Source organism: Cavenderia fasciculata, assembly GCF_000203815.1.
Source record: "Cavenderia fasciculata unplaced genomic scaffold Scf_Dfasci-F-a-11f03.f1-5, whole genome shotgun sequence".
Classification (NCBI taxonomy): domain Eukaryota; phylum Evosea; class Eumycetozoa; order Acytosteliales; family Cavenderiaceae; genus Cavenderia; species Cavenderia fasciculata.
In genome coordinates, this window is record NW_004457718.1 from 114,039 (window position 1) to 127,738 (window position 13,700).

Here is a 13,700-nt window from a genome sequence, read left to right on the forward strand (position 1 = left end):
TATTTAAAGTTTAGAATACACTCAACACTTTATCATAATCAAAGGTATATTATAACCCAACTTCCCCTCCCCTTCTAATATTATTTGTCCACAACCATCATCTTCATTTCCCATATTTTCCTACCCTTTTTTAAGGCATCATCTTCTTCTTCTTCGATGTTTTATTCGTTGTTTAAGGCCATGTCCCCTTTTTTTAATTTTTATCTTTACCATTTTCTTTTTTCAACCATGACCATTATTATTATCATTTGGTTCTACCATTTGTTGTTGATATTATTATTTACGAAAAGCGAACTCGGCATTTGGGCATCGCCACTATAGCCCATCTTAACCAACTTCTCGTTCTGGTATTGCGAAATGCTTGCCCATTATTTTCATCCTCCTCTGTCCTTTTGTGTGCCGACCCGTGGTCGGAAAAACAACAAACAAAAAAAATCCAAAGATTCTTCATCATCAAAGTCTCTTTGGTCAAAAAAAAAGGTCACCTTTCAACTAATCGATCCTCGCTTTTTTATTTCTTTCATTCTCTTTTTTATATTATCATCATCATCATTATATATTTATATATCTATATATATTTATCTCTTTTTCTTTTATATTCTCTCTCTCTATAGATAGATTGATAAAAAAAAACATAAATAGATAAAAACAAAAAATGGGTAGCGGAAATACAGCCAAAACCTATCCACCGGTTTTATACAAGAAACTCAAACCAATTCGTAAATCACCAAAAGAGTTGCCTCAAGTCATTACTCTTGAACAAATTGTAGAATCACTTCCAAAGGAAGTATTTGAAAAGTCTGGATTCAAGTCTTTCTCGTCACTCTTTTTGACCATCCTTTTCATTGCATTATCCATTGTATTTATGAACCATGTCCCATCATACCTTTATCCAATCGGTTGGTTCCTTGGTGGTGCTTCAATTACTGGTGTAAGTAAACTAAACAACAAAACAAAACAATCAAACTTAAGTTTATTCTAATTTACTTTTTTTTTATTCCATTTCCATTCATTTGTTTCTTTTCTTTTTTTTTGTTTGTTTGTTTTTAGTTATTTGTAATTGGTAATGATTGTAATCACAAGTCATTTTCAAACTCTTCAACAATCAACAGTGTCGTTGGTACTATTGTTATGCTTCCACTTTTATATCCATTCCAATCTGTTAAAATTATTGATAGAATGTAAGTGTTGTTTGGAAACAAAATGCAATCATGTTAAAAAGTATTAATATATTATTTTCTTTTTTATCATTTCTTTTTATTTATTTTTATTTTTTAGTAATTTAAATAATAATATTAAATCAAATGCATCATTTATTAGAAACTGGGCAACAGGTAAATATTTTTGGTTAGTTAGTATTTGTAACTGGGCCGAAAACTATTTCAACGTTAAAAAAGTAGAAGACAAGGATGACAAGGCCAAAGCCTTTACCTCTATTGTATTGGTCTATGTGTTTGCCGGTATCTTCTTCCCATTGATCCTCAAGTTCTTTGGTATCTCTGGATTCCTCAACTACTGGCTCGCACCATGGCTCATCTACCATTTCCTCGCCTCCACCTTTACCTTGTTGCCACGTATCCCATTCTTTGATGAACGTGACAAAAAGTATTCCGTTCACATTACCTACCCCAAGTGGTTTGAATTTGTCGTCAAAGACATCAACTTTACCTTGCCACGTCAAATTGCAGTCACCATCCCACATTACAATCTCCGCAAGGCCTATGACGCCTTTAAGAAGAACTGGGGTGAATACATCTTTGAAATGCCATTCGAACATGAAATGCTCAAAGAGTTGATTACCCGTTCACAAAGTTTCTCAGAGGAAATCTTTTCGCCATTTGACAATCAACCCATTGCCAAGCCAACCAACCGTCGTTATGTTCCACCAACCTCTCAACGCAAGTCACGTACCGTTTCTGAGTTCCTCAAGGAAATCAACTGGCTCCACGCCAGTCTCCTCCTCACCACTCCAGTCATTGCCGTCTATGGTATGATGAGTGTATCACTCACTTGGAAGACATTTGTCTGGACCTTTATCTATTATCACATGACTGGTATGGGTATCACCGTTGGTTACCATCGTCTCTACTCTCATCGTTCGTACAAGGCTACTCTCCCCATTCGTATTCTCCTCTTACTCTTTGGTGCCGGTGCCATTGAAGGATCGTGTCGTTGGTGGTCTCGTGATCATCGTGCTCATCACCGTTACACCGACACTGACAAGGACCCATATAGTGCTCACTCTGGATTCTTTTGGTCGCACTTTGGTTGGTTGATGATGAAGCAAGATCCATCCAAGATTGGTCGTTCCAACATTGAAGATCTCAACGCCGACAAATGGGTCATGTGGCAACACCGCAACTATCTCCCCATTGCCTTCTTTTTTGGTTTTGTTTTCCCAACACTCGTCGCTGGTTTGGGTTGGGACGATTGGATGGGTGGCTACTTTTATGCAGGTGTCCTCCGTCTCGTCACAGTCCACCACTCTACCTTTTTCGTAAACTCCTTGGCTCATTTCATCGGTGACACTCCCTACGACGACAACCACTCGCCCAAGGATTCAATCATCACGGCCATCTTGACGTTTGGTGAAGGTTACCACAACTTCCATCACGAGTTCCCAACCGACTATCGTAACGCCTACTCTACCTTTGGCTACGACCCAAGTAAATGGGCCATCAAATTGATGGAGTTGCTCGGTCTCGTCTACGACCTCAACACATTCTCCAAAAATGAAATCCAAAAGGGTATGATCCAAATGCGTCAAAAGAACGTTGAACAACTCAAGCAAGTCATCCACTGGGGTACTGCCATTGAATCGTTGCCAGAAATGACCGAAGAAGATTTTGACGCTCAATGCAAACAAGGCAAGAAATACATCATCATTGACAGTATCGTTCTCGACGTTGAAACCTTTATCGACGAGCACCCAGGTGGTGTTTCATACATAAAGATGGGTCTCGGTAAAGATGCCACTAAAATGTTTAGAGGTGAAGTCTATGGTCATTCAAATGCTGCAAATAATCTTATCAGTCAATTTAGAATTGCTAGATTCATTTCAAAAGAAAAAAATAATTAGGAAAAAAAAAACAAACAAACAAAAAATAACTCTTTTTTTACTTCTATCTCTTTACAACACCCTTATAATTTAATTAGTTTTAATTAAAATTATCACCATATTTCAAATAAATTCAAATCTATTTTTTCATTCTCTTTTGTTGTAGTAGTCCAATCAAATCAAAGATTGGAAAAACTACTTCATTATTATTAAAAAATCAAAATCACAATAATTAATTTAATTATGTTGGATTTATTATTATTAGTTTTGTACAAAAGCATATGTCTATATTAAACATATTGGATACTAGTAGTATCGACTATTTTACATTGAGTGAATCAAGTAAATTTGAAAGGTTTTCAAGACTATCTCCAGAAGAGTTATCTCCATCCTGTAGTTGTGCAATAATCTTTTCAATCAACATTGGTGGTAAATTCTTTTTAAGTAGAATCATCAATACATCTAAATATAGGAATAAATGGATTGGTTAATATATTATTTTTCTTGAATTCTGAATAAACATACCTTGGCTTATTTGAGGTTCTTTAAGATTACATTAAATAGGAATTGGTTTGTTAGAAATATATAAAGTTAGAATCAATTCATTGAAGTGAGAGGAGTGGAGGGGAAAGATCTCTACATACTTTGAGGAACCGCAGAATTTGAAGACATTTAGTATTATAATAGATAGATAGATAGAATAATTAAATAAAGTTTTAATAGTACAATAAAAAATAACAAAAAGACTTTATACTCTAGATCAGAGGGCATATCTTCTCATTTTTTTAATAATTTGTGACTCCAATTTATTAAATTTTTAATATTCTGATTGATTACCCAACCAAAAGAGATTTAATTATCTAATTCTATTTCTTATACATAACGTAACGTTTAGATGATCAGATATAAAGAGAACAATGAAAAAATATCTCAAAGGCCATGATTAAAATTTTAATTGAAATCCTTAAGCGAGTCCCTCGGAGATTCTCCGACCTTCAATGGTGAACTCAAAGAATCCCAAAGCCCCTATGAAATGTCAATAACAATTTCTTTTATTTGTTCTTCTCCTTTTGTTTTGTTCATCTTAATCTTTCAACAAACCAAAGGTATAAAAAGACATTGATTCTCCTCCCCAATAATTATTTATTATTATTTATTCACTTATTTTTTTGAAAGTAAAAAGAATGAACATCAAGACTTATACATTATTTATTTTTTTATTATTATTCATTGCTATACAACAGATAGAATCAAAAAATGAACAACCAATTAAAATAGATAATCATCAACAACAACAACAATTGTTGGATGATTCAAATTATGAACTTGGTGTTGGTATATGGGATGTTACTGGTCCTGCTGCTGAAAGTATGTTAAAGTAAAACATATATCACAACAACATTATTATTATTATCTATCAACTCAATCCTAATCATCTCTTTTTTATTCTCTCTTGCTAGCTGGAATGATGGGATATGCACAACCAGGACAGATAACAGAAGGAATTCACTTTAGATTAAGAGCACGTGCTTTTGTATTTGTCGATGTCAATGGAAATAGAGCTGTCTATGTTAGTACCGATGCGTGTATGATATTCCAAGCTGTCAAGTTGAATGTCGTACAATTGTTACAAGATCATTTCGGACCTGATCTATATACATCTGATAATGTATTGTTGAGTGGAATACATACACATTCTGGTCCTGCTGGCTATTCAATGTATGCTCTCTATGGTATCACTGCTCTTGGTTTCTATAAGGAAAACTTTGACACTATTTGTAATGGTATAGTACAATCAATTATCATGGCTCACAATAATGTACAACCTGGTAGATTATTGGTTGAACAAAGTACTCTTTATAATACTAGTATAAAGTATGTAATATATTTTAAAAATATTGATTTTGAATCGTCATCAAATATTAACATTTACAATAAATGATTTTCTCTCTCTCTCTCTCTCTCTCTCTCTTTCTTTTATCTAGTCGATCACCAAATGCATATTTAAATAATCCAGAAGAAGAAAGATCACTTTATCAAGATGATACTGATAAGAATATTACAGTGATTAGATTAGAGAATGGACAAGGTGATGCAATAGGTGTAATCTCTTTGTTTTCTGTTCATTGTGTATCAATGAACAACACTAATCATTTGATTAGTGGAGATAACAAGGGTTATGCTTCATATATGTTTGAAAAGTATATGAATGGAAATGACTCGTTGCCAGGTGTTGGTCCATTTGTCGCTGCATTTGGTCAATCCAATGAAGGTGATGTGTCACCAAATACGATGGGTCCCAAGTGTCCAGATGGGAGTCCATGTTCGTCCGATTCAACTTGCAATGGAAAGAATGAAGGATGTATTGCTCACGGTCCGGGAATAGACATGTTTGACAGTACAAAGATCATTGGTACCAACCAATTCCAAAAAACATTGGATATGTTAGAGTCTGCATCGACACTGGTTTCAGGTGCCATCCAGTATCGTCATACCTATCTCGCTATGACCAATTTGACAGTGTATCCACCATTTGTACAAGATCCAGTAACCACTTGTCGTCCAGCTATGGGATATGCCTTTGCTGCCGGTACAACCGATGGACCTGGTGCTTTTGATTTCACTCAAAACGCAAATGACACACAAGGTAATCCATTCTGGAACTTTATCTCTGGGTTTATCGCCAAACCAACACAAGAACAAAGAGATTGCCAAGCACCAAAACCAATTCTACTCGATGTAGGTATGACCAAGCCATTGCCATGGATCCCAGATGTTGTACCAATTCAAATCATCACTATTGGTCAAATAGTTCTTTGTGCAGTGCCAGGTGAATTTACAACCATGTCTGGTCGTCGTCTTCGTAATACCATCACACAAATCATTGGTCAAGGTATTGATAACCCAATCGTTCTTGTAGCAGGTCTCGCCAACACCTACACTGGGTACATTGCCACACCAGAAGAATATGATGTCCAAAGATTCGAAGGTGCTGCCACTGCATTTGGCCCTAATACTCTTAATGCCTATTTACAAGAGTTTTCAAAGTTGGCTCAGTCAATTGTTGACAAGAAAGAGGTTTCAGCCGGTCCAACCCCACGAAACATGACTGGACATACATTCTTTTTCCTTCCACCAGTGATTGTTGATGAAGCACCCAATGGACAATTTGGAAAGGTGTTGCAAGATGTAGAGTCTAGCTACTCTGTCGGTGATACAGTAACAGTCTCTTTTTATGGTGCCAACCCACGTAACAACTTTATGACCCAGTCAACCTTTTTGACAGTTGACATGTTACAATCTGACAATACAACCTGGAGGACTATTCTTGTTGATGGCGATTGGGATACTAGATTCTATTGGAAGATGCATAATCTTGTACAATCAGCCATCACCATTGAATGGATTATAGACCCATCATGGAATTACCAACCAGGTACCTATCGTATAACACATTCTGGATATGCAAAACCATCAATGTTTTCAGATAAACTTGTTCCCTATTCTGGTCAATCAAGTGAATTTCAAATTACCAATTAATTTAATAAACAAAAAATTATTATTATAATTGATGAATATTGGGAATATTTATTTATTTATTTATTTATTTTGATTTATATAGAGTAGGATAATTTACATGAAATTGTGTGTAATTGTATACTTGTGGAATTAATAATGAATTCTTGTTGCTGTTGTTGTTTGGCGATGATAAATTACTCATTGTATCTGATGAATATGAACCTACTTGTGGAGTTGTAAGATTACTTGAAGTAATATCAATGTTTTTGGTAGTAGTTATAATATTTTTGTTGTTGTTGTTTTCTCTATATAATTCAGAATAGGTTGGGAAAATGTTAAAACTTTGGTATTGACCTGCACCAGACTGTGATGTTGATGATGTTGCACCATGATGATTATCTGACAAACCACCATAAATAAATGGTTGGTGAACAAGATCTTTTTGAAGAATTGGAGTATAAATAGTTGGTGTATGTGAAAAATGATAATAATCTAATAATCTTTTCACTCTAGTCGAACAATATATAGAAAATACACTTAAACCTATCCAACCAACCGTAAGAATGATTGCAATAATATTCCAAGCACAACCAACTGGAAAGAAAAGAAACGACTCGTCAGAACTTCCAATGGCAAATAAAGTCATCACCATACCAATAAGTATAAATAATGTTAAAACTATCATTACAACATTATACTATTTAAAAAAAAAACAAAAAAAAAAAAAAGATTTGATTTGATTAGATTAGATCAAAAGAATACTATTCTTTATTATTTGATTGGTTACATACAAAAGCAATTAAATTTCTTCTTTTAGAATAAGCACCAATGAAACCCAATACAATTACATGTAATCCAATAATGGCAGCCACCAAACTATAAACATTTACAAATAGCAATGGAATTGTATTAGCCATCATTATCATGAGTACAACTGTAAATTTAAATGATGAACGATTCAATTCATTATCATCATCTTCCCCAACAAATTTATTATAATATTCCATATTTCTTAATATAAATATAAATATATAAATTCTACCTATATATATATATATATATATATGTATATATAAATATTATCTCTTTTGATACTCTAAAAATGATTAATGATTGATGTGTTAACACCCATTATTGAACAACAAGAGTTGATGATGATGAGGGATGGAACTTACCTTTATGATCATTGTTTTTTTTTATATATTCTTTTTGTTGTATGTGTGTGAGTGTGTTTTGTTGAGAGAACCAAGCGGTGAAGGTGGTGGTAGTGGTGGACAATGGTCTAAATGATTTTTTTCAATAGATTGGTAGAATGTTGATTGAGTAGTTGTACAATATTTAGATGACCATTTAAATTTGCCTGATCAATTGCCTTTTGAGTAAATCCCTCTTTTCTATTGTTGACAAGATAAGCTAACGATGTGTAGATAACCATTTGATGAAGCTATATCCAATGCATCGGTTGAACAATAAATATCTGGGTATGATAGATCTAGATAGGTTAGAATGGCAAGGTTACCATTAGATGCCAGACAGTCCATCACATGATCTTCAATATAGAGTGGTGATTGTAAACAACACCACTTTAACAACGGTTGAAGTGTTTCAAGTGTAGAGTTGGTATGACAACAATATTGACTAATTGCCATATTAACTATATAGTCATCCAAAGTGGGTGGTTGTCTGGTTGCAATGTAATGTTTTACGTACTGCCATGGCAGTCCGTATTTTGCGATCATCTCTAATGCCTCATTGTCATGATCACCGTCTTTGAGTACATTGATGATATTGCTACCTTTGATAAATGATCTTTTCTTCTTTTCAATGATAGAGTTTGGATTGCAACCATAAGAGTGTATCGAATTGATCATATTAAGATATCTTTGATCGATTGCACTCAATGTCTCTATCGATTGAAATATCTTATTTCTTATGACAACATGTCTAAATAGATCGATAAACGTTACTATTACTTCCATTGATCAATTTAAAAAGTAAAAAAGATGCTTATAATATATATATAATATACAAAAAAAATAAAGGTGTTTGCTTTGTCATAACAATCAAATATCACATCTTTGGGGGAGATATTTTCAAATAAAGAAAAAAATATATATTTCTAGTCTAGAAATATATATTTTTAATAGTCATTTTTTACTCATTTTAATGTAATTATTTTCAAAGTAGTAAAGTAGTGTTGTTGGTTTGTGATAATAATAATAATAAATAAATCATTACTGTATTGTAATGATCTCTAGAAGGTTGACTCAAATGGGACACGAAAAAAAAAAACAATTTTAATTACACAAAATACGAAAGAGAAATCGAATCGCTGCTGCTGAGGGTTGCGAACAAAAGAGTTTAAAAACCCCTCATAATTATATTTCATCAACATCTATCTATTATACATCATCTCGTTTATTACATACAATTCGAATAGTTAACCAATCATCATCATCATCAAAAGACTGGAAAGCATCACTAAACAGTCAGATATATATACAACATCATCACAAAAAGTGATCTGTTAAATGCTGTTTTGATAGACATCAGTTAAATCACACACTAGTTATTATAATATAGAGATCAAAAGATAATAAGAAATCAATTTCAACCCTATCTATCTATCTATTTATCACAACAACCAATCATTATGACTTCAGAGTAAAACGAACAACTTTCTTCGCCATCATCTTCTTCCTCTAGTTTTCACAACAACAACTACAATAATAATAATAGTAGAAGCAAACCCCTTTGTAGACTTTATATATATATATATATTACTGGTAGAAAGTAATTAAAATTATCTTCAACCTTTTTCCCTTCCTTCCGACCAACCAATAGGCAACAAACAGTAACACCAAATCACAACAACAACAATAACAACCACACAAAAGTCTTAATCACGGGACCGTAAACACAAACTAGTTTTATTAATAGAACTAAAAGGTAATAAGAACATAAAGATCACCCCTATCACATTGACAAAGGAAGGCTCATCCAACCAAACCAATCATCCAAAAGGTCGACAACTACATATAGCACTCTTTTCGTCTTTCTCCTTTTTATCACACCACCAATACAAATATCGATCACAAATAATCACATCTCAATCAATCCTCATCCATATCTCTCTCTCTCTCTCTCTCTCTCTCTTTGTTGTTGTTATTGTTTTTTAATAATTTACCCTTTTGTTGTATATTATGGTGTTCACTTATTAAAATAAGTGAAATCAAATAGTAGAGTAGTAATATTTAATTGGATCTTTATATTTTGTAAAGTATCCCAATTTTAAAAACAACTGGTTGTAAATTTACAGCCTTTCTCTCTCTCTGAAACATCAGGAGATAGATAGATTTAATATTTTATTGCAATATCACAACTAGTCGATATAATAATTATTATATTAATGTTGTTGCAATCCGATTCCAATGATATATAATATATAACACATTCAATTTCACAATCCAATTCAATTTGGAGAAGGAGGGTGGGTGCTTCTCTAGGAGAGTAGTAGTTGTTGTTTCATTATATGGGTGGTATAGATCATATTTTTTTTTTATATAATCTCACACCTCTCTCTCCGTCTGCTGTTGCTAAACAACAAGCAGCAACAGTCAGACCTACACCCCTTTCTATGTCTTGCACCTACCTCTACTTCACCCTCTGACTGTCATTACCGCTACTATCTGTTTGTGTAGGTAGCTGGTGGTGGTGGTGGTGGTTGAGGGTATGCATACATATATATATAAAAGAGAAAACATATAAATATAAGCTGTTTGCATATTTAATTGTGTTCCAACTCTATTTAATTCACAACAACAACACAGTCGCAACAGCAAGCAACATCAGTCTCATTAAAAAAAAAAAAAAGTAGAATAGTACTCCTAACCTCAATTGTAGTACAGTTGTAAGCAACACAACAACAACAACAACAACAACATCAAACAAAGAACAACGCTAGTCTGGTTTTAAATTAATCTTTGTGACAAAATAATAATAATAATAATAATAATAAATTCACACTCCGCATAAATCAATATATTAGTCATCATCATTGTCAATCATCATCATCATCATCATATTGTAAATAATAATATTTTAATTAAAGATTAAAAATTAGATCGCCAGACATCATTTCATTATCAATCATATCATCTAACCCTACCAAAAGACACACCAGTTTTTAAAAAAGAAGAAATTAGGCATACCCTTTTAAACAATAACATCACTTTTAAAAACAAAAAAGGGTGGGATATTGTAAGTGTTACCAAGAGATTGTTTTTTAAAAACCATTATTACCTTTTCACCACATCATCAACATGAATCAAATCATAACATGTTGATTGCCTATAAAATCAACTAAATAATAGTTTTTAAAAAACAACAAATATTATTATCATTATTTATTTGATAGCAATCGCAATACCATACCCTATCATTTTATTTGTTTTGTTAAACAAATAATAATCTCCATTTTTTTTTTAATCCAATTCCTTTTTCCACAAAGTTGATCTTTTTATTGAAATTTCAATCGTCGTCGTCGCTGTGTTTTCCTATTACAGATAAAATATTAATAATCAAACATACACATATGGAATCATACATCACCTATCACAACTAGCTAAACCAAAAGAAATTCTTTATTTTCTCTATTTATTAACCAATTTAATTTTCTTTTTATTATTTTAGAAATCTTTGCTTTTTTTTTTTCAAAATCAAATCCCTTTTTTCCTCCTTTATAAATTATAAATCATCATGATGACGGATGATCATAAACATCCTTCGATTGAAGATCTTTCATTTGAAGATCTTACTTTTGGAGATTCATCCAATTCATTGGATTTATTAAATTCCCATCGATTAAATATAACTGGCCATTCGTTCCAACCCAATTCCTCTTCATTCCAGCCATCAAAACATTTACATTTACACCCAGATATTAAAAAGTCATCTCTTTTGACTGCCAGTTTACAACAACATCAACAACAACAACACCATCACAACAACTCATACAACAATAATAATATTATCGTTTCACCACCTACTACCAACAACATTTCAACTTCATTGGGTGGATTTAATAGTAGTACACCAAATACACCAAACAATGGAATTTTATACAACAGCAGCCTGTCACTTCTAAGTGCAGCCGTTGCAGGTAGTGCCGGTTCAATGATGTCTCCCATGTCATCGTCGTTGAAACCACCCAAAGATAAACGTACCAAGAGTGACAAGTCAGACAGACATGCTGTCCTTGTCAGCTCCAAGGGTGACAAGATCAATGTTGGTTTGTTATTAAAGCAATTGGAAGAGTGTGGTCCCGTCAGAGCCCACCACTTTCGTGAGCGTCAAACTTTTGGCTTTGTCCAATTCCTAGACTCTGAAAGTGCCGACAATGCCATTGACAAGCTCAACAATCAAGAGATTGATGGACAAATTATCACCATTGAACGTATCAAGCGTATCACCCCGGGCAAGGACCCACGTGTTGCCACTGTAGGATCGCCCCAATGCTCTTCATTGCCAACCCAATTGCCATCGATGATTGAAAACAAGCCAGACAGTACATTGGTGCTAAAGAATCTTCCATTCAACCTCCGTCAAGTACAACTCCAAGAGATACTCGAAAATATCAACCCATCGGCACCACAAAGCGTTAACTTTCACTATGACTCGATTGGTGTATTCCGTGGAATGGCTTTTGTAAAGTATCGTCTTGTCGACGATGCCATCAAGGTATTTGATGCACTCAACGGAACAGATGTATATGGACGTAGAGTCCGTCTCGAATACAAGCGAAAGGTCAGCAAGAGTAGCGAGATTCCACCAGAAGTTTTAGAGGATGAAAAGTTGCGCAAAGTTTGGGACCAATTAAAAGAGTACAAGGATGACCCCTTGTCAACAAACGAGCTAAACTTTTCAAACTTTTCAGGTGTTCAGAGAATGTACATTCACAACATGGCCGAGAAGCTCAAGCTGACCCACACCTCTGTCGGTGAAGAACCCAACCGTTCGATCATTGTCACCAACAAAAAGTCGACTTCAGTTGGTACACCAAGCAAGGACGAGACAGGCAGCTCCTATCTCTTGTCATCTTCACCCATCGGATTGTCTTCCGTCTTGAGTGGTGGTACTAGTGCCGCCCCCTCACAAATGTCCATCACCCCTTCCAACAGTTATTCCTCTACACCCAGCATGTTTATTCATGCCCCTTCTCAAAGTTCGTCAATGACCATCTCTGGAACCAGTAATAGTTATAAACAATCCAATGCATTGGAATCAAACTTGTCTGGTAGTTTTGGTAATCATTTCCTTAGATCTACACCTCCACTTTCAAATTCTTTTCCAAATAATATCAACCACAACAACAATAACAACATCAAGGGAATGCCAATTAATAATCTCAACAACAATATGAATAACAATAATAATAATAATGATATGATGGGAACATCTTGGGAACAATCACCAACCAATCATACAATATTTACTAGTACACGTGGATTTGGTCCAATCGTGTCTCGAGACAGATCTTTTTCAACACCCGACGTCGATGCATATAATCAACAACAACAACAACATCAACAGCAACAACAACCACAACTTTCAACCTCTCCTGTCAATAACCTATGGAGGGGTAATTCTTCATCTTTAAAGGAAAATCATATTAATAGTTTTAATAATCATCATAATTTCAATAGTAATCATCCTCCATCGTTGCATGTAGGATTCAATCATCAACAACAACAACAACAACAACAGCCACTCAATACTAATTCGACAATGACAAATAATTTTTTAAGTCCTTCACCCAGTTTTATTACCAGCAATAGTATAAATATTTCACCTCAACAACAACAAATTAATAATAATAGCAACAATAATAGTGTCAACAATAATAGTAATAATAATAATATAGTTTCATCACCCATTTTATCCAACATTCGTCAACCAAAAGGCCCAGATGGTACAAAGGGTTTCTCAAGCGATTATCGTATTCGAAGAACAATTGTTCAACCCTAAAAAAAAATAACAATAGAAAAGAAAAAAAAATATTTAGATAATCCTCCTTTCCTTCCCACTCCCTTTGTATTAAACATATTTAAATATTGTTTTGTTC

The 13,700-nt window shown here is 33.8% G+C and overlaps 7 protein-coding genes across 7 annotated transcripts; 4 read left to right on the forward strand and 3 right to left on the reverse strand.

Moving 5' to 3' along the window:
- Positions 1-655: 655 nt before the first annotated feature.
- Positions 656-3,079, forward strand: DFA_00047 (delta 9 fatty acid desaturase; the record flags this gene model as incomplete). The annotated part of the gene is made up of 3 exons (XM_004357707.1): positions 656-931; positions 1,051-1,181; positions 1,279-3,079. The coding sequence occupies 3 exons, from the start codon at positions 656-658 to the stop codon at positions 3,077-3,079; spliced, it is 2,208 nt and encodes a 735-aa protein (XP_004357764.1).
- Positions 3,080-3,319: 240 nt separating this feature from the next.
- DFA_00048 (uncharacterized protein) lies at positions 3,320-3,730 on the reverse strand (the record flags this gene model as incomplete). The annotated part of the gene is made up of 3 exons (XM_004357708.1): positions 3,320-3,343; positions 3,387-3,520; positions 3,703-3,730. 3 exons carry the CDS (start codon positions 3,728-3,730, stop codon positions 3,320-3,322), a joined length of 186 nt encoding a protein of 61 aa, XP_004357765.1.
- A 361-nt stretch (positions 3,731-4,091) lies between these two features.
- DFA_00049 (uncharacterized protein) lies at positions 4,092-6,598 on the forward strand (the record flags this gene model as incomplete). The annotated part of the gene is made up of 4 exons (XM_004357709.1): positions 4,092-4,164; positions 4,235-4,426; positions 4,519-4,933; positions 5,044-6,598. 4 exons carry the CDS (start codon positions 4,092-4,094, stop codon positions 6,596-6,598), a joined length of 2,235 nt encoding a protein of 744 aa, XP_004357766.1.
- A 64-nt stretch (positions 6,599-6,662) lies between these two features.
- Positions 6,663-7,584, reverse strand: DFA_00050 (uncharacterized protein; the record flags this gene model as incomplete). Its single annotated transcript, XM_004357710.1, has 2 exons — positions 6,663-7,274; positions 7,369-7,584. 2 exons carry the CDS (start codon positions 7,582-7,584, stop codon positions 6,663-6,665), a joined length of 828 nt encoding a protein of 275 aa, XP_004357767.1.
- Positions 7,585-7,971: 387 nt separating this feature from the next.
- DFA_00051 (uncharacterized protein) lies at positions 7,972-8,448 on the reverse strand (the record flags this gene model as incomplete). The annotated part of the gene is made up of 1 exon (XM_004357711.1): positions 7,972-8,448. The coding sequence occupies one exon, from the start codon at positions 8,446-8,448 to the stop codon at positions 7,972-7,974; it is 477 nt and encodes a 158-aa protein (XP_004357768.1).
- A 61-nt stretch (positions 8,449-8,509) lies between these two features.
- Positions 8,510-10,693, forward strand: DFA_00052 (uncharacterized protein; the record flags this gene model as incomplete). Its single annotated transcript, XM_004357712.1, has 6 exons — positions 8,510-8,571; positions 8,725-8,745; positions 8,899-9,065; positions 9,163-9,241; positions 10,626-10,663; positions 10,689-10,693. 6 exons carry the CDS (start codon positions 8,510-8,512, stop codon positions 10,691-10,693), a joined length of 372 nt encoding a protein of 123 aa, XP_004357769.1.
- A 645-nt stretch (positions 10,694-11,338) lies between these two features.
- DFA_00053 (uncharacterized protein) lies at positions 11,339-13,603 on the forward strand (the record flags this gene model as incomplete). Its single annotated transcript, XM_004357713.1, has 1 exon — positions 11,339-13,603. The coding sequence occupies one exon, from the start codon at positions 11,339-11,341 to the stop codon at positions 13,601-13,603; it is 2,265 nt and encodes a 754-aa protein (XP_004357770.1).
- Positions 13,604-13,700: the final 97 nt, after the last annotated feature.